This window comes from Telmatherina bonti, assembly GCF_933228915.1.
Source record: "Telmatherina bonti genome assembly, chromosome: 7".
Lineage (NCBI taxonomy): Eukaryota > Metazoa > Chordata > Actinopteri > Atheriniformes > Telmatherinidae > Telmatherina > Telmatherina bonti.
This window is the reverse complement of record NC_136625.1, coordinates 32,483,220-32,504,368: the sequence shown is the minus strand read 5'-3', so window position 1 is coordinate 32,504,368 and position 21,149 is coordinate 32,483,220. Positions and strand designations below refer to the sequence as shown.

At 38.8% G+C, this 21,149-nt stretch overlaps 1 protein-coding gene across 1 annotated transcript in view; it reads left to right on the top strand.

Annotated features, from left to right (window-relative positions):
- dnm3b (dynamin 3b) overlaps nt 1-15,512 on the top strand; it is a gene marked incomplete at both ends in the record, with an annotated part of 40,998 nt that extends 25,486 nt beyond the window's left edge. Inside the window, 6 exons of the mRNA XM_079244270.1 lie at nt 5,288-5,397; nt 9,001-9,115; nt 9,317-9,484; nt 11,863-12,098; nt 12,214-12,387; nt 15,473-15,512. Coding sequence (XP_079100396.1) covers nt 5,288-5,397; nt 9,001-9,115; nt 9,317-9,484; nt 11,863-12,098; nt 12,214-12,387; nt 15,473-15,512 — 843 coding nt within the window. The remainder of the gene's footprint in view (nt 1-5,287; nt 5,398-9,000; nt 9,116-9,316; nt 9,485-11,862; nt 12,099-12,213; nt 12,388-15,472) is intronic.
- Nucleotides 15,513-21,149: the final 5,637 nt, after the last annotated feature.

Sequence of the window (21,149 nt, the reverse complement as noted above, 5' to 3'; positions counted from 1 at the left end):
CATAAATGGATACCCCTTTCCACGCCAATAGCCAATAATCCCTCCTTTGCCCCATCTATTCTGGATGTAACTTTTTCCGATTGGAGTACATTAGGATTACGCTGTATCCGTGACCTTTATATTGAAGGTAAATTTGCTACTTTTGTACAATTGCAGTCAAAATTTAAACTCCATAACAATAATTTTTTTAGATACTTACAGATCCGGGATTACGTACGGAAACACTTCCCGGCTTTTGAAACTGAACCAAAATCAACAATTGATGAATGTTTAAATGTATCAACGAAGACAGAAAAGTTTATCTCAGTTATATATAACAAATTATTGTCTACCTCTTCTCCCTCTTCCAATAAATATAAAGAAAATTGGGAGACGGACATGGCTATTCAAATCCCTGAAGATATTTGGGAAGAATCTTTGGAACTTATAAATTTTTGTTCAAATAATGCAAGACACTGTCTTATACAATTCAAAATTTTACATAGGATTCACTACTCAAAAGTAAAAATTCATAAAATCTTCCCTAATACCTCTTCAATATGTGATAAGTGCCAGTCCTCTGATGCAACGCTTTTCCATGCCTTCTTTTCTTGTCCCAAAGTCACTACCTATTGGTCTGACGTGTTTAGTATGATGTCACAAGTTTTTAATAATACATTAACACCAGACCCTTTGTTAATCATCCTCGGTACATCTAAAATATATAGGACTTTTACGACTGCTCAACGGCAGTTTATTTCCTATGCACTCATAACTGCAAAGAAAATGCTCTTAATGTTATGGAAAGGCCCAAAAGTGCCTAGTGCGAAAATGTGGATACGGGAAATGGCCAACACTTTACATTTAGAAAAAATAAGGTACCTGTTAAAGGATAAGCTATCATTGTTTAAGAATGTCTGGCAACATTTTATTAATTATTTGCATTCAAGGTCTGTGTAAATGTATCCATATTAGTATTTTTTATTTTCTTCTTATCTGCATATTATATTTGATTATGCTCACTGTCTGTTTAATTTGTTTATTTTCTTTTGTTCTGTTGTGTATATCCCTGTTTATACAAAATACTTGAGTTTATCATATCTCTGTTGAAAATATATGTTGAAAAATGCTCAATAAAAACGTTGTGGAAAAAAAAAACAAAAAGTGAAATGACTGCAGTTTTTTTTTCTTTTTTTGTGGACAAACTAATTTTTCAGAGGGTGCTGCACTCTAGGTTGCAGCAGTGGGAACAACTGGCTTTGTCTTCATAGAAACACGCCTGTATCCATTATAATGTCTCACATGGACGATATGAAAGTGACAGTAGCAACTCATGGGCAGAAAGGAAAACTATAAAGTATCGGGCCGCATACTATGTTGTGTGGGCTAATGTCTACAGTCCAGATAGAAATAATTAAGTTGTCTAACCATCTCAGAGTCATTCTCATCAGACACTGAGGTGCCGCCAGGATAAAATGTAATGCCATCCAATCCCCATCTTTGCCATCCAAGGGCACTGAAGGTAAACAAGGCACAATTAACAATGTGAAAAGATTGAAGTACTTAATTGGCATTAAAAAAGTTTCTGTTTTCATATGAAAGTAACAACACAGGTGTTCTTGCTTAATTTTACCTGAGGGACAAGAGGCTTAAAAGTCCAAAATCAGATTAAGGGATGCGCAAATCTTTGCCTGTCTTCATTGGCTGATTTGTTAACCACATATATCGTAATAAATTTAGCTAAAACCAGTCTATAAAAGGCAAGGCAGGGCAAGTTTATTTATAAAGCACAATTCAACATCAGGGTAATTCATAAAGACAATAAAACATTAGAAAATAAGAAGCAGATTTTAAAATGAAAACAAGAAAGCAAGAAAAAAGAGATAATGTGAAATAAAGAAACATGCAGATTTAGACTTGAAATAAACTCAAAATAGCTTTGAATAATAATAATTAAAAAAAAAAAACTGCTGAAATGTGACTGAGAACAGGTGGGTCTTTAACCTTGATTTAAATGAACACTGTTTCAGCTGATCTGAGCCTCAATACATGCAGAACCAAACCGGAACACAACTATCATGCTGAATAAATTATTTACAGATCACTTGGATTTTTTTTTTTTTTAAGTAAAACTTTATTTTTTACACATCAAATATTTTACAAAGTTATGAAAGACAAACAAAGCCTTGTGGTTTAGTGGGTAAAACACAGCATTTGCATAAAAAAGAAGCAGCATTTTGGCGTATTCTGGCAGGCTGTCGTCTATCTGCCTGTCTGTGCCTGCTGTACAGGTTGGAGGATATTCTGCACAGCAAGTGTAGATAGGCAGACACACTGCAACTCCTTCAGCCGGTTGGGGTTGCTGCTGCTTTGCTGTTGGATTACTGGACTTTGTTTAGTTACACACACAGCAGAGATTTGTGCAGAAGAGGAGCTGATAGAGACAAAGAGAGTCTCTGCAGCTTTGATCATCAAGCGGTTGTGTCTGTGTCGCCTTCTCCTGAGGCCAGTTCACTGTTTCTGAGGATTTGTGGGTTGTTTAAAGGATGCATCATCACCATGATCCAGCACTTTTTCTGTCTGAATCATGTGTGTGAAGAGTTTAGCCATGATTCAGTTTCCTGATTCCTTCTGTCTCATTAATCTCCTCTTTTGTCTTGGAGTTTTCCCTCCTCTCTCCTCTCTCCTTCCTTCTCTTCCCTCACCTCTCTCCACTGAGAGTTTAGGCATTCATTTCTTTGGATTTGGAGCAGTCCCAGTCCCAAACCAAATGTTCACTCACAGACACCCAAAAATATATGAAAGCACACTCAGACAGCACACGGAGCTGCAAAGCATCGAGCCTCATTGCGGTGATGTAGGAAATTATAGACTCTGCTGCCGTCGCCTCGTATATTTCTGTTTTACACCCCCTTGAACTTTCTATAGTCATGAGCACACCCTCCTCCTCCTCCTCCTCCTCCTCCTCCTCCTCCTCCCTCCTTTTAATGTGGCTGGCAGTCACTTTGGAACTTCTTGCATTCTTGGCAGGAAAGTTTTTAATCCAAACATCAGCTTTCAGTATTTCATTGAAGGGAAAGATTTCTGTTAGATATCAATAATCATCCTTTCACCGTTCAACTCGCTGCCGCTTCATGACACAGTCCCCGTTTCTGTACTTTTGTACTAAAACATGTGCTATTTCATAAAAAAGCAGTGAGACTAATTTAACTAACTGATGTGTTGAGTTGCTGTATGCGTGCTGGAGCATTTTCTGCCGCGTTTAAACTCTTTTGAGTCATTTGAGACTCAAGCAACAGTGTCTTTTCCCTCCCAGCCTTTCAGCTCCATTCTGACCACCCACTGAAATAACTTCACTTGGGGTGTCTCACTGTATTTTCAAACGCCACTTGATTGATTGGCCCTTCGTTCCTTTGGCCCGTGTTTGATGCTTTGCAGCCACATTTGCTCCTCCCCCTTCCAGTGGACCACATCTTCATCATGAGCTTTTGCAGCCTGCACACTTACTCATTCATGCTATAAATTATGTGCGCTTGCCATTTGATTTGATGAGTCATTGTTATTTTCTTCTGACATCTTCTGCCGTCTTTTTGGCTCAAATCGTGGATACGACATCCTGGTTTTTTACAACATCTTGTCAAATCTGGAGTTAGTGTTGAAAAAAAACTGGTAATACACGTTTATTCCAAAAAAAGAAATTTAGAAGAAAGCGGTGGATGTTAGAATGCACAAAATACAGATGGTTACAGGTCATGTACAGAAAAGTTTAAGGTGGAAGCAACAGATGCACAAAAAAAAGCATATTTAAGAGCTGAAATGGTGATAGACAGACGAGAGAGACACACAGAAAGACAGACTGACAGAAGAGGGTCCATGCCCAGTCTAACCAATGTGCAGACTACTGTACACCAGTATGACAATGAACAGGTAGTCTGAACACTGGGTGGACGGAGCCGGAGTTAAGAACCAGGCCTTGTGTGCAGTTTTGTGCCCTTCCAGATGCTCGCAGCTCTGCCGTCTGTGCCCTCCCTTTCGCCCCCATCTCCATTTTGGCAGCAATCATCCTGAAAACCCCTCAAAAAAGAAAGAAAATACAGTAAGCCTCATCCGCGTTTGTCGCTTTCCCCCATTTTTCTCCGATGCGCCCCGTCTTGGCCTGTTTGTTTGTTTTTTTGGTGGGTGTTTGAGCTCCGGGTCCCTCCTCGAGGTCCATTTCGGTCACGCCGGCCATGAAGAGTATCCAGCCTTGACGTGGCATATTCACTCAGACGACTGGGACACACTGGCTGCACGTTCAGGGAGGGGATATTACAAAAAAGAGGGAAAGAGGGAGATGGAGGCGGGGGGAGAGAGATGGGGGAGAGAAAGGGAGAGGAAAAGAGCGGAAGAAGGAGGAGACCCGTGTGACCATATATGGGCGGCTGTGACCCCTTTGGGGAATAGAGCTTAGACAGAGTTTGCAGAGTTTGCTTGTCTTCCCTTGTTCTTCTGTCCCCGTCCTCCTCCAACTCTTACCTGCGACCGCCAACCGCCGCCCTCTGCACCGCCACAGCAGATGCAGGCTTTCATCTGCAAATCTTTTGCAAATCCACTTTAGTGTCTCTTCTTCATGGTTTTTCCTCCTTCACCCGCCGTCTCCTTAACTTCTCCCTCCTTCCCTGCCGTCTCTGTGTGCTGCTAAGCACTACCAGATGTTGAGTTTTAACGCCAGGCTGTCATTTAATCTCTCTCGCTCTCTCTCCCTCCTTCAGAAGAAAAAAAAAATCAGGCAGGAAGTGGGCCCCTCTGGAATGGAAAGGAAAAATATTGAAAAAATATTGAGGGGGTGGGATAAAAGAAAAAAAAAAAGAGACAGACAGAGTTGGGAAAGATAGGCTGTGATGAAGTGTAAACTGAGGGGTTGAGGGGTCGCCTGCATCGACGAGGTGCCGTGTCTGGACCTCCAGTGCTTTTGTGCATCAGCATTTTCACCCCGACTGGAACGTCGTCAGCCTTTCGCTACCAGCACTCCTCTGCAAAACGCACCGTGAACAACGACTGTGTCTTGACCCGCGCTGTAATGACTTCCACATGTGCTTTCATTCTCCTTTTCTGCCTCCTCTTCTCCACGCACTCCCCCCTCTCTTTTACTTCCCAATCTCATCTCTCCCTCATTCCTTTCTCCCTCCCCTCACCCCTTGCTCTTTCAGCCTTCTTTCTTCCACTTTCCAAACCTGATTTCACCTTTCTCTTACCTGCATCATATACTGCTGCCCTTTTCCACAACTAATGAAACTCATTCGGACTCTACTCCTTTCTTCATCCACAGGAGAAAGAAAAGAAGTACATGCTTCCCCTGGACAACCTGAAGGTCCGCGATGTGGAGAAAAGTTTCATGTCCAGCAAGCACATATTCAGCATCTTCAACACAGAGTCCAGGTCTGCTGCACGGCGTCCACATTTTTACGTTGTATTGAACTTTGTGCAATTTTCATTCGCAAATAATCAAAGGAACCAAGATTCCTGAGCGCAGCAGAGTTTACAGGCCTGTGAGCAGAGGCCGAAATATGTTTCAGATTACGCGTCATGCTGAGTACGTGTGCATGTGTACATGCACAAATACAGACAGAGAGTGCATCCTGGACCAACATTTTCTAAGACCAGACAATGAGTCATTATAAAGATTCGTCAGGAAACATGAACTCCTCGTAGGTCTCAGTGTTTTAAGAGTGAACTGATGATCACAATCTGGTGAAAATAAGACTAAAACCTTCAACAACATGAGCCATTTACAGTGAATCCATGTAAAATTTTCAGTATCTGAACTTTTTAGCAATTCTTGCAGTCTGTGACTTCTTTTCTTTGTCTTGGCTTAACTAATAAAACATCCACCAGAAAAATATCCTTCATGGCAGAAACCACATAGATGCATTAATAGCAAGATCACCTCTTTTAATGTAGAAGGACATAAAATTATGTAGATATGAGCTCATAAAAAAAAACCCAAAAAACCCACGACCATAGTGTTTTCATCACTTTGTTCTTTCTTATTGAATGAAAATTGGGACAAAGTATTGTCGGAGTGTGTTAAAAAACCCAAATGTACCTTCCTGTCTTTACAATAATTAAGTAGCAGTTAAGCACTTCTCATTAAATATGCTTAATTGCTGAGCACATGTGCCATTGCTACCAGAAGTCATAAAAATGGCCAAAGAGGTAGAAATCAGGGGAAGGGGGGGAGGGGCAGCGGTGGTGGATGATTGACCTGCTTGTAGCTAAGAGCTAAGGGATAACTGAGCAAACCCAGGCCTAACAGGAGGTAACCAGGTAATGGCGATAAGCTGTATAAAGCTAAGTCACGTTGTTAGCAGGCTAAAAACTGCAGTTGTGCTACATTTTGCCTTTTTGCTGCCAAATATTACATACCTGTCAATCAAAAGAGCACGCCCCCAATTATGTTTTAAGATTAAATTACTTCTGAAATGATGATTTATAAAAACAAAAACAAAAAAATCCACCTCCCCTTCCACAGTTGCCATGAAGGTAAATCTGACCTATTGAACTTAAAATGGTTTTTGTACCAGGCTGTAAACATGTTTATTTCTTCTGAAGTTGGTCTTTTTAACATGGGAGTCTGTGAGGACTTGCTCTGTTTTGACGCCCCCAGTGGATGAGGAGGGAACTGCAAGTTTTGGCACTTTAGTTCAACTTTTGCCCACAACACATGTGGAACAATGTCCTTTGGACCGGTCAAGCCAAAGTGCAGATGTTTGGTCATGATACACACCAACTTGTTTGGTGAAAACCTCAAAGCACAAACACCTCAAACCAGCTATTAAACATGGTGGTGGAAGGATGAGGATTTGGGCGTGTTTTGCAGCCACAGGACCTGTAAACCTTATGGTCTTTGAGTGGACCATCATCTCCTCTGTAATCTGAAGTATTCTGGAGTTGAATGTGAGTTGAAATGAGTTTATGCAAAAGTAAAAACTATCCAAACACAGCAGCAGATCTACAAGTGTCTGACAAAGAGAACAATCAAGCTGCTGCAGTGAACAACCACACCAAAAATATGATCATTACCTGATTGCTGGAGATGTCAGAAAATCCAGTGACCATGTAGACAGCATAATCTGTTATTCCTTATAATATATCTCATGTTGAAAATTTGGATTAATGCGATTAATTAGATTTCTCCCTAATATGCATCTGCACATCCACAGAAAAAGCTGTCGCTTCAGTTTTTTCACTGTTTTCAAAAACGGCAAAGTATAAATGCGAGAGGAACAGAAAAGCAAAACACAATGGCATGTAGGACTGGGAGTTCTGAGCGGAAACGAGGTAAAACGTTCACTCGTAGCCTATTTGGTAGCTTTTTAGCTCCCATGTTAGCAGTGAGCACTGAGACGATGGACGTCTCCATGTTCAACAAGCACAAGATGTCAGAATAACAGGGCATTAAGTCGCTTCGTATGTACTCCAGAAGAAATCTGATAATGGACTGGAAAATGTCTACAAAGGTTTTTGTTTTCTTTTTAAAAAAAATCACACTTCAGAAGAAGATGCGTCAGATCCAGTTATCACATTTATCTGATTACTGACAGCTGCTGGATTTTGATGATCCAGTGACTCAGGTGATAGAGCCGGTTGCCCTGTGACCCACTTGGGGCCCACATAGGGCATACAACAGCAATTCGGACATGAAACAAAATGTACATAAAAGCCAGATAGTTACACCACAGTGTCTAGTGTGTTGCTATTGCTACCACTGGCTCAGAGATGTTAGAAATGTTGTTTCAGTGTATTATTCAGTTTTCACAATATGGGGAAGGGGGCCCCTGGAACATTCTGGGCCCAGGGACTTGTGCACTTTTAATCCGGCCTTACCTTAGCCAGACACAAATCTTCTCTTCCCAGTCAGGGAGGGCATCTAGCGTAAAAACATGTGTCAAAGTACAAGTATATGAATGGAGTTGGCAGCCGATGATTTGCTGTTGATGATTTGATGGTCCACTTAAAGGTTGTGGTGAGAGCTTTAATAAATGACCACAAATCAATAAGTAAAAGCAACATTAGGAAGAAGAATGGATCAAACAACAGTAACGAAGATTAATAACATTATCAAGAAAATGATGACATGAAGAACTGTTACTTCCAGACGTCATTGACTGAATGCACTTCATAACAATAAGGAGCTTTACTTGCTCAATAAATAATCATAATTCAAAAGAATCTTTAACCCTTTCATGCCTAGTGGGCAGTAGATGTCTATTTACAGGCTTTTTTCTTGCTTATTTATGAATGAGGTATAATTGTAAATGTTAGTGAGTCATCCAATACATCACCACTCACTGAAAAATAAATACATATATGATATAACTTAACATAAATGCTAGGACTGTGACAATATGCTTTTGTCCCGGTTTGATTCGATTCCGATTTTTTGGGTGCCGATTCTATTTAAATTGCAATTCTCACAATTCTTTGATTTTGCTAATTTTTGTAGATTAAAAAAAAAAGTAAAAAACTTATTTTTGCTCTTCATTTTTCTTGAATTCTATTAGGAAAAAACAACACAGTATCCAGGCCATCATTCTGCTGCTATAATGCCCAAGAAGACAAGTAAAAAAATCAATAAAAACAATAAAAGTGACATAAATTTTATAGGAGATTAATTTTTTTATTTGAAAAAAAAAATTAGATCTTTTAACAAAAAAAAAAATCGATTTTAAAATTGTGAAGCAAAAAAATCCAGATTTTTGATTTTTCGATTCGATTTTCCCACCCCTAATAAATGCATACATTGTAATTATGTTAGTTTGCCTTTGTGATAAATAGGAAAAGAAAATAATCCAACAATATTTTATAAAACATTTACATCATATTAAAAAAGTTATGTAAAATATAGAAAAATTATATAAAATTAATTATAATTCTATATAATTTTATAAATACTTTGTAGAATGCATAAAAATAAATCATGAATAATTATTCAGGTATGCATGAAAGGGTTAATAAAACTATCTTTGCCTACGTATTTAGGAATGTGTACAAAGACAATCGCACCCTGGAGTTGGCCTGTGACTCTCAGGATGATGTGGACAGCTGGAAGTCGTCCCTCCTACGAGCCGGTGTCTATCCGGAGAAGACCACTACGGTTTGTAAATGAAATAAAATGCCATTGATAGCAAACTCATCATATTCAGAACATCTACTACGTCAAATCTAAACACTTTCACTAATGTTGGCATCTGGCTCTCTCTTGGTTTTTGCTTTTAATCACCAACCATGGGTAAATTTCTATATTAGTTAGTTGAAGTTAAATATAAGTGTCTGTTTTGCCTTTCCACGTGTCCAGGTTGAGAGCGAGTCCTCCACTACCACCTCGGATAACTTCTCCATGGACCCTCAGCTTGAGCGTAAAGTGGAAACCATCCGTAATCTGGTGGATTCCTACATGGCTATCGTCAACAAGTGCATCCGCGATCTCATTCCCAAAACCATCATGCATCTGATGATCATCAATGTAAGACAAACATTTAATTAAAATATAAATTATTAATAAGTTCCTGCAAAAATTCGTCTAAGAGGGCTTTTCATGGCATCGCTTAAAATAAATGTAATTCAGTTTTTTAAGGGATAACACATTTTGTACATTTAGCTACAAATATGAATGAAATGTTCTCATTTTTTAAAATCTAATTAACTATTTGAAGCATCTGCTCAGTCAATATAGGCCATTTACTTTCTTGTGTTGTGGATTATCATTAGCTACTGTAATGCGAAAGATTAGACACTGGATCACTGGAAACAATGGTAGAAATTATATCTTTGGGCTAAAAACACTGGATTGACCATGGACTTTTATTGTCAAGTCAAGTTTATCTTTGTTGCACAAAACAAACACACAAAAATGGTCAAAGTGATTTACAGTCAATGAAAATCAATTAAGATTAGCATCGTAGCAATAACATGACAAAAGATAAAATAGCAAAAGGTGATAAAACTAACTTTTTGTGACTTGCACATCAACAGTTGCACATCAACAGTTTAAGAGGTGCTCTATGAAAAAAAAAAACATTTATTGATGTTAATATTCTGGCAGCTGGGACAGCAGTAAAATATTGTGGAAATATCAGCAATAACCTTATTGTGAAACTACAGTAAAATTCTGCATTGAAAATACAGTTTATACCTTTTTTTTTTTTTTTTACATTGGATCTTTTGTTTTATTTGCCTTTTTAATATTTAATAAAACATTAGTATGTACAGTAACAATTACATTTCCTATGAATACAGTAGTTAAAAGATTAATGAACAAGCAGCAACCTACAGCGGTTAAAAGTGAAGCCTATGTGGAAGTGCACAAAACTTCAGTTCCCCCCTTCATCCACTAGGGGCTCCAAAACAGAATCCCCATAGACTCCCATGTTAAAAAGACCAACTTCACGGCAGAAATAAACATGTTTACAGCCTGGTACAAAAATCCATTTTAGGTTTATAGGTCAGGTTTACCTTTATGACAACTGTGGGGGGAGAGAATTTTTTCTAACTTGCCCGTTTAAAAGTAATTTAATCTCAAAAATCTCATATTTAGGGGCGTGTCCTTTTGATTGACAGGTACCAATCTCCCGCTTCAAGTAAGAAGAACGCAGAACAATCGCATTTTTTAGCCGGTTAACAAGGTGACTTCGCGTTAGCCCGCTTACCTCCGTTAGCTGGTTAGCTCTTGTTAGCTCTCTGGGTTAGCTCAGGAAGCTCTTAGCTACAGAAAGTTTGGAGTTCGCTTGATGTCAATCATCCACCATGAGGCTCACAACCCCCCTCACAGGCAATACCACACGCATGCCCCTGCCAAGATGGCGTTGGTAGGAACCGCCCACTAAGCGTCAATTCGGCTCTTCAGAAACCAATTGGTGACGTCACGGAGGATCTGTCCATCTTTTTATATACAGTCGATGTTATTGAAAGAAAGTTGGAATTAATACAGTTAAGTTAACAATTAAATACAGTCAAGGTCTTGCTTGATGGCCACAGATCACCTTGTTGCCTGTCTGGGGACTTGAATGTGGATCCTCCAGTCCACCTCTTTAACCTCTAGGCCAACATTATGCGTACATCATCAGTCTAAAGTTCGAACACACTAATCGAATAAAACCAATAGATAAATATGTCCAGACTTTAAGCCAAAAAAAATAGTTAAAGTTCTTTTTCTCAGGAAATATCAGGCTGTTCATAACATTTTCTAAAATGTTAACTCTCCAAATATCATCATCTTGGTAAAGTATTTGTGGAGTATTTACAGTTTTTCTTATTTATAGGCTATTTATAGCTTATATATCTATTGATCCAGCTCACTTGTGATCAAACTGTAATGTACAGTTTTGGCCTCTAAACTAAAATAAGTTTATCACCCCTGATTTAAACCAAGCCAAGACAGAGCCTTTAACACAGACACATTGTTCCAGTCTGGACAACATAACGCTATGATCTACAGGATCAAAGCGAGGTGGTAGAGGGGTCTAAAGTAGAACTTCCTGAGTCGACGGTTGTAAAAATAACAATTTTGTCAGGAAAGTAAAGTTTATTGAATTGCTTTTTTTTTTGCCATTTATTGTATCCCATATCATTACAAGATTAATGCATCTAACAAATAACTTCGGTTGTAAGTTTCCAACAGTATGTCACATGCACGGCTGATTCTGCACTGCAGAGCACAGTGATGTTTTGCAGGAAACAGCTGATGGCATGCTGCACAGTGTGATTTTAAAGCTACTAGTATAAAGTATGTATAATAACAATAACTCTGAATAATGATGATGAGGCGTCTGTAGATACCTACAAACACAACCTCTGCCTTGTCCTCATTGATTAAGTGATTGATCATCCTCTTCCTACCTCCAGGTGAAAGATTTCATCAATGCAGAGCTGTTGGCTCAGCTGTACTCAGCAGGCGACCAGAACGCCCTGATGGATGAGTCCCAGGAGCAAGCCCAGAGAAGGGATGAGGTGCTGAGGACCCACCAGGCGCTGAAGGAGGCCCTGGCCATCATCGGTGACATCTCCACCTCTACTATCACCGTCCCCTTGCCTCCACCTGTTGACACGTCCTGGGTTGGAGGATCCAGCGGTGGTCGCAGGTAACAGGCTGCAAATGTTTCAAATTACATCGAATATCTGAGAGATATTTTAAAAGTACTTATTTTGAAATACTTTACAATTTACATTGACCACGTATTTTCCCCTCCTGCCTAGGTCGCCTCCGCCAAGCCCCACAGCCCCCAGGAGGATGTCTTCCGGCCAGCGCCCAGCTCCACGAGGGGCTCCGCCACCACCAAACCGCCCAGGACCCCTGGGGCCCTTTAATAATAGTGCTGACAGCCCTCAGGCTCCCAGCCGCCCAAACAGGGCCCCTCCTAGCATCCCCAGGTGAGTGCAGACATCCTCTCTACTTCTTCATGATGTTTGTCTTTTAAAGTTCATTTGTCCATAAGATCGATGGTCATTTTTTCTCGTCTAAAACAGAGAAGCAACTAAAAATGATAGATTTTCCTTTAACCAAACTTTGATGTTGACATTCATGTTATTTACTTATTTATTTATTTTGCAAACACCTAACAAGCAGTCAGCTTAAATCAACCTAGTGTCCCATCATGTTTCATAAGTTTAAAGTGGAACTATTATGTGCATTTCAGGCTAATTTATTTTTATTTCTGAGACCAGAAGGGCTGGGATTGATCAAGTTATTGTCACAAATCGCTTTATTTACTTCAGACCAACCCTCTCCGTAGGCTGTCAGATCAGCCTGCGGGCAAAACGAGTGGATTGAGACTCTTCCACATTAAGCCCCGCCTCCCGCCACTGCACTACATCGGGAGCGCGCACCGCACCTGCTTTCGCCGTCATTGTAACATCTCATAAACAGAAGGATTAGGCTAATATCAACTAAATAAAAACAAAAAACAAAATACAATGTCATCACATAGCATACAGCCCTACATGTTGGAACCTGAATCAGACCCTGAAAACGAAGTGGAAAACAGCAACCCACAGCAACGAATGCAGCAGGATGTCTCTCTTTGGTAAACTCACCAGCCATCGTTGGAAATAACTTTATCCCACGTTTTCCACCCGCCTGATGTATTTGTACATGCCCTTGTTAACCAGTAGAAGGTAACCAATCACCGAACCTTATCCCCCGGGACGTCACAAGGATTTCCAAGTAGAAAAAACTCTCGGAAACGACGCGTTTTTCGTCGCCATGGAAACCAAATGGAGAGAGTGCTGGAACTGAAACTCAAACTCAAACATGCGTTTAGGTGATAAAAAACAGCGCCCTTCACATGTCTGATGAGGATTCAACACTGTAACACTGTAGAAAGCTCAGAAAACTCCAAATACCATAATAGCACCCCTTTAAATAATTTTGACTTAAAAAAGAACAACAAGCAAGTTGTTTGGAGCTTGAAAAAATGGGGAAACATCTGTTTGGAAAAAAAAAACCTGATCATTTAGTATTGATTGGTAACATTTTTGGAAACCTAATGTTGCAGCTGCAATGTCTACCAACTGAAGCCGTGGCCTACACGTGCCTCCTGCTGGTTATAATCATCCAGTCCCAGTCGTCTTGGTTTAAAGAAAAAATAAAAGTTTATTCTTTCCTTTCGATATTTACAAAAATATTATCAAAATGCTGCTGGATATTAAATCAAACATAGACACGGTAAGAAAACCGTGTGGCTCCACAGTTGGTGAAAAACTGAAAGTTCACAAACCAAACACATTCTGTTGTCTCAATAGTACCCACACGACTGCTCTTAAAGCTACAGCATGTAATTATCCAAAACAAGAAAACAACTCCTTTTTACTTAAATATTCACCAAGTGTAAATATATTTACTTGTTGAACACAAGGATTAAAATAGTCATCCTTTGTAAAAAATAGCAAATGATTTTAAACATATATTAAATGAGTTTGCCTCATACACCTTGTGTTTTTACTTGGTCAGAGTTACAGGAAAATATAGATGTTTGTATTTGTGTTTTACCAAAAATATGAATCAACCACTTAGCATGGTTAGTTAAGTTAGCTTGAAACAAGCTGTTTATGTTAGGGCTAAATTATAGCCCTAAAGTGATTCACAATGTTAATTTTACTTCTGTTTCGTACAATAAGACAGCTTTAAAAGAAGCTGAGCTCTGATTCTTTTTGAAGCTATAGGCCTGACCTTATTTTCTCTCTTCTTGTCATTGTGCTAAGCTAACTCACAGCATTTTGTAGCTACATAGATACCTTCAGTTTGATTCGCAGACAAATAAAATGGAGGGAAGAAAAAGCATTCATGTGAAAATCTGTGGTTCTTTTCAGAGCTGAGCATTGAACGATTGTGTGTATTGTCTGAGAAAGACACAATCAGCCAGCTCTCGTACACTGAGGCTGATTTTGAGCTTGACATTTTAATTACACTTCCAAGTCACGCAACCATTTTCTCTTGCAGTGAAAAATAAATTCAGAACTGATCATATCAAGATACATAAAATCTAGATTGACATTGCACCCTTAAGTGAGGCAGAGCAGAGCAGCTCAGTCACAGCTCTGCGCCTCATGGAGAGATTTGGCCTGATACGGCGGAAAGCAAAAAATAACCAGAAATGCCTTAGAATTTCTTTCCCACGTGTGCCGCTCAGTGTAATCCAGTCAGCCTCTCCCCTGCAGCATCTGTCATTTTCTTCCTCCGCCATTTGCTACTGAGGCTGGTAGGAGATGGGAGTAACTATAGTAACAGGGACGCTCAGAATATCAGTCATTGTCCTGGTTTTTCTCTGCTAAGAGTATTGATGGGTAAAAATATGGCAACGTGTGGGTTCAATGTAATATTGGTAATCTAATATAATCAGATAGATAGATAGATAGATAGATAGATAGATAGATAGATAGATAGATAGATAGATAGATAGATAGATAGATAGATAGATAGATAGATAGATAGATAGTAGGGCTGTGATTTAAATTGGGATTCTCACAATTCTTCGATATTGCTGATTTTTGGTAGATTAAAAGCAAAATAAATGTATAAAACTTTTATTTCAATTAGGAAAAAACAAACAGTGGCCAGACCATCATTCTGCTGCTATAATGCCCAAGAAGACATGTTTAAAAAATCAATAAAAACAATAATGACAAAAATGTTATAATGGATTATTTTTACTTATTTGAAAAAAAAATTGATTTTTTGTTAAAAAATCTATTTTAAAATTTTTAAGCAAATAAAATGCGATTTTCGATTTTTGGATTTGATTTTCCCACCCCTAATAGATAGATAGATAGATAGATAGATAGATAGATAGATAGATAGATAGATGTATTTAAATGTATATTATTCTTTTTTCTGTAAACTTGTGTAAAACTAAAGGGAAACAAATTACAATTCTCCTCTCTTTTCTTCTGTCTTTTTCTGTTTTCATTTCATTGTTCTTCCACTTTTCTCCACATCGTTTCTGATTTTTCTCCATAGTCGGCGGCCACCTCCATCACCTACAAGACAAGCCCCATAAAGATCATCTGAAGAGATGCTTCCTGCCCTCCTCTCCTTTCCCTCGTCCTCTCCATCCCTCCTCTCCTAGCCATGGCTCTGCTGTCCTGGTCTCTTCTTAGTGCAGACACCGAAGTCTTTGACCCCTTTGAACCTAAATTTCCTGCCAGGTGACGACGTCCATATATCTATGTACAGTATGGTACTTGTCTTGTGGTGTATGTGTATGTGTGCTTGTTGCTCGCCTGTGATTCAGGTTTGCTTCGCAGGTCCACTATCCAATATCAGCTCCCTGGAAACCATCATCCTTCATCCCAGTTTCACCAGTTCTTCCATCTAGTCACGCCATCCCCTCACTTGCTGCTTCTAAATGAAAATATGCTCTGCAGTCATACTGCCCTCCTCATTCCAAAATGCAGCATGGCACATAAGCTGCTTTTATTGCATGGGGGTGCGTGTATGTAGCGTGTGTGCGTGTGTTTCGTGTGTATGTATATGAGGGAGGGACTAATTTGCCTATATGTAGGCTGAGTTTGATTTAGTATTGTATTAATTTATTGTATAATGTCCCTCCCTTCAGTGTTAATTATCAGCTTGGTGTTCTCTTAGGAACAGAAGTTGTATTTTAGTATACGTGTGTATATGCGTTTTCTGTGTGAACAATGCTGTGTATACAAGTGTATGTGTGTGTGTGAGTGTAAATGGGGTGTGTGAGGACACGTGTGCATGTGCCGTCTGTCTGCACGTTTGTTGGTGTTTCAGTTTTATTTGTTTTCATGGTCAAAGCTGTTAATGATGACACATTAAAGCCCTCCGGGGGGTCAATTTAATGTTTGACTTTGTGAGCTGTTCCTGTGTTGTGGTAGCAGTCATACACACATAGCAAGGCTGAGGAGCACCTCTAGTATTCTCCATATGGAAAACAGCCTCAATGATACTCGTAACCTTGTCATAGGTGTCCACCTGTGCTGTAACGATGGTCAAACTGTGACCTTTACGGCCTTAAGCTCCGACTCAGATGCTGACTGGTCAGATGGATGGAGCTGCAGCTTGCGATTGAATCACAACTAGTTCATTAACATGGAAAAACACACGTTTCTCTGTTAAATAGATTATAAAAAGTCTTCACAAAATTTGTATTTAGTTTTTTTTTTCTTCTCAGGTTCTCGTGAAACTCCACGCACACTTCTTTCTCTTTAGTCTCCTCATTTTTTCTCATTTCAAAACGCCAAAGCCAGTCTGTCAGGGTTTGCATCAGAGCTTGAGGTTGTATCGTCAATGTTCAAGTGCTTCTCTGTCACTTTGTTATTGTGTATGTGGGCCTAAACTTTGTTCTGGTGTATATAGGTAATGATAAGGAGATACTGTACCTGTGGACTACTAAGACCTCATCAAGAATCCTAGCGCTTTAATTGTTCTCTATGTCTCTATTCACTATATGCTCTCCTTTCTCTAATTTAGACTGCCTTACAGGCATCAATTACAATTCTTTATTGCCAAAGTTGAATACAGAAGGAGAATGGCTCAGTTTAAAAAGAAAAAAAGTTGCTGAAGACCAGCAACAAACTGGTTCCATGTTTAGAAGAGGGCATAATGTTAAACTGAGGAAATGCATCAGTTGTTATTTTCTGTGTCTGTATCGCTCCTCAATAAACTTCTTCCTCATAATGTCCTTCCTGTCAGCCGAGTCCTCATTCTCTAAGCCAGTGGGTTCCCTGCAGGGTTTACATACAGTAAACATGGTCAGAAATTACACTTAAAGTTAGATTAAAAGGAGAATATTATGAGGAAAGATCTGCTGGAGAACATACACTCACCTGCAATGTTATTAAATACAAACTTTCATTATTAACACCAACATCTGATCAGCCAATCACATGGTAGCAGCTACTAATACGAAGACATACAGACATGGTCAAGATGACTTGCTGGAGTTCAAACTGTGAATCAGAATGATGAAGAAGGGAGATTTATGTGGTTGTTGGTCCAAGTGGGCAACACTGATCAAGACAAGTGTTGTACATGTACCCTGGAGGTACTTGGAGACACTGTAGGGAGTAAATAACACAGTAAATGAAGATTATTAACTTTAGTTTGTATTATGAGGTAAGTCAGTTCTGGTGGCCAGGATTACTACGTGTGTTGATATATATAATGTATATATAATGTACATGTATGTATGTTTAAAATAACTTTCAGATCAGGAATAACAGATTCCCATAAGGAAGTTACTCTGATCATAATGTGAAATACTCTTTCACTTTTGTAAAGCTAGGATTAAATGTTTGCTTATTTTAATAAATCAATTGTGATCTGGATGCTGTAATAAATGTATAAATATGTCAAATGTATCAATATGTAATTTAAAAAAATAATCTAAAAATCTTAAAAAGGTTAATACAGATGAGAAATTCAATTTTATTATTTAATAAATACATTTTATTTCAAGTATTTTATCAATTTATATATATCTGATAAAAAAAAATCTACATGTGTAATTTTATATCTATTATATAAATATTGATATAATAAAGATATCAAATAAAAATAGAAAAATATGTAAATAAAGCTGTGAAAATGTGTAACTGAGGCGAGGAGAATTTTTCTTTCTCTAGAATTGTCAGGTTGATTATAATATTTTCTAAAAGGATAGTTCATGAAATGCAAACATACTTGCATTTATTTGTACTAAAACAATTAAATTTACACATTTTATTTATGTTTTATAACACTGTTTTTGTTTTTTTACTGGCCCGATCCTCTGGAGATCAGATTGTGCTTCATGTGGCCTCTGAACTAAAATGTAAATGGACACTTCTGGTTTACTGGGTATTTGGCTGAGAAATGATCCTACAGGTGGTACACTGTTGAAAAAAAAGATAAAAATCAACAGTCTTTGTCAACATACCTTGAAGTCAAACATTAGAGGAGAATGGGCAGACTGGTTGGAGATGTAAGGCAACATGAAGTCGAATAACCCAAATAAGATATGCAGAATCGCTTCACTGAAAACACATGTCCAATACTGAAGCAGATGGTCAACAGCAGCAGAAGACCACACCAGCAGCCCCTCCTGTCAAACAGGAAACCTAGACTCACTAACACTGGATGATAGACTATATAAATGGCTTCTAGCTCTGACGAGTCTCCATTTTAGCTCCACATTCAGATGACTAAATCAGAATTTGGTGGAAACTTTATAAACATATGGATCCATCCCATCTCGTATCACGGTTTAAGGTGGTGTCATGGTATGTGGGATATTTTTCTACGACACCTTAGGTTCCTCAGTACCAACTGAACTTCATTTAACCTATTCATGGTGTATGTATCATATGTGAAAATACAGTTTCTCAGACTTTTTGCATCACTTTAAACTAAAAACTTGCTCAAAACCTTGCTGAACACGATCTAATACTTCCCATCTGCCTTCTCTTTATAGCATTAAACATCACAAACTACATAAGATTTCTTGCTGACCATGTCTATGCAGTTATGACCACTGGGTTAACCTTGTGTTAGAGAGGTAGACTTGTCTCTGGAAAACCTGGGTCAAGTCCAGGGCGCCATACTGCTCCCCAAGTAACAAAACATAGCAGCCTACTGCTCTCTATGAAATCTAGGGATGGGTAAAAAGCAGAACCAAACTTCCTAACCAGGATTAATGAAGTAAAATTATTATCTTCAGATGGAAACATCCAGCAGGATGATGCACCATGTCACAAAGCCCACATCATCACTGTCCTCCGACGGCCTCCGCAGTCACCAGATGTCAGTCCAGCAGAGCAGCTTTGGGAATCTGCACCATGTGTGATGCTATCATGTCAATAAAGGGCAAAATCACTTTGAAGGACACTGAAATTTATCCTGAATTTTAAGCTTTAGTTTTATCTTATCCTTGTGACAGCAAATTTGCATCAAAATGTGTCAACTATTAGTTTTCTTAATGAAATGTATAAATAATATCCTGACCTATGATTTGACCTCTTGTGGGCATTTATTAGCCATCGCATGCACCAACATTTTTAACAGCTATATTTCCATGTCAGCAACTGCTCTTAAAGTTAAACAGAAATATAAAGGAGTGGAACAAAAGTGAAGCCAGAAAATTTAGAAGCAACAGACTTGTGCAGAAAGGTTTTTGGCTTGGTTTTATGTTCTTCAGCATTTCTTACCTGCTGTGCGACATTTGAACAACTTGGTGCAATTCTTGCAACCAGATTAGGCAACTGATTGAAGCTGAGCTGCTCACCAGGGAAGTATTTCAGAATATTATTGCCGGTCAAGTTTCTATTTATTTATTTGTTTTACAAGTTTGCTGTGTGATCGTATAAGGGTTTACAGCATGTGCCAGACTGTCAAGCTGGGTGCTTTATGCTATAGTATTGTATTTTAAGGGTTATTATGTGAAACAACACAAATGTTTGTGTGGAAATCTGTAGCCTCAAAAGTAGCACACCCAATGCAAGAGAGGGGTGGAGTTACTCAACTGCAGAAAACTAGCTTCTGCTTTATGAAGAGAGGAATAAAGTCATGACATTTTGACCAAGTTTTGACAAATATTTTATCAACACCATTAGGAATGAACAAGAAATAAGAGTACCTTGTGAGATTGTTTCTGTTCCTGCAGTACATAAAAAAGTGTGATTGGTATTAAATCACACTCACGGTTCCCTTTTAAGTCTCATGATACCAGAAGACACCTTGTAGACTAAGAAAATAGAATAGACTATTATCATCATTAACTGAACAAGACCCTTTTTGCCTCTTTTCTCCCTCTTGCTACATCTCACTTCCTAATGCACCTGTGTTATATCTACCTGTGGTTACAGTGGTGCTGCTTTCATTCAGCCTTTTACCAATAGCCTCATTATGATGAGCCAGTTCATTCACTTTCTATACCTGCTTTATATAATTCAAAGTTGTGGGGGGAGCCTATCTCAGCTGCAACAATGCAAGAGGCGAGGTGCATCTTGAAACAGTCCATCATGGAGGAAAAACAAGCTACATTTATCCCAATTAAGTCCATTCAAACACATTTAGAAGACACCAGAGAAAAACTCAACAAAGAAATCTTTCAGTAATGCAGTAACATCTCCACCTCCAAACAGCTGATGAAACCAAAAGTAAATGTTACATAGTTGAGTAGAGAGCTCCCTCTAGTGAGCGTAGCATAAAAACTATAGTTTTAACTCAAAACTTTGAATTATTCTGTAGCCTGTAACTCTTAAAATAAAAAAAACCCTATAATTTGTGTATCCAGGAGTTTGATGTCAGCATTTTCTAATTTCTATAATTTGGGATTCCCATCATCTTGGAGTAAATACAGTTGCCAGCTGTTGATGTAAATCTCGCGATATTTTGGCTCAAACGTTGTTTTGTCGTTTGTATATTACACGTCCCGTTGACCGGTGCTTAACACATATGTACCAATACCTGACTATTTCTGACTCCATCAGTCGTATTTACCACAACAAAAGATAGTTTTTGGCACTAACATCCTTGTCCTGTCAAGCGTGTTGACCTCATACACTCAACTGTGCATGCCCCCAACTTGATCGGGCGACAGGAGCGTAGAAAACGAGCGCTCCTTGCACTCTTTGAGTTTGAAACTGCGCAACAGCGGTGCGGTCGTTTCATTGGACTGCTGAACATTGAA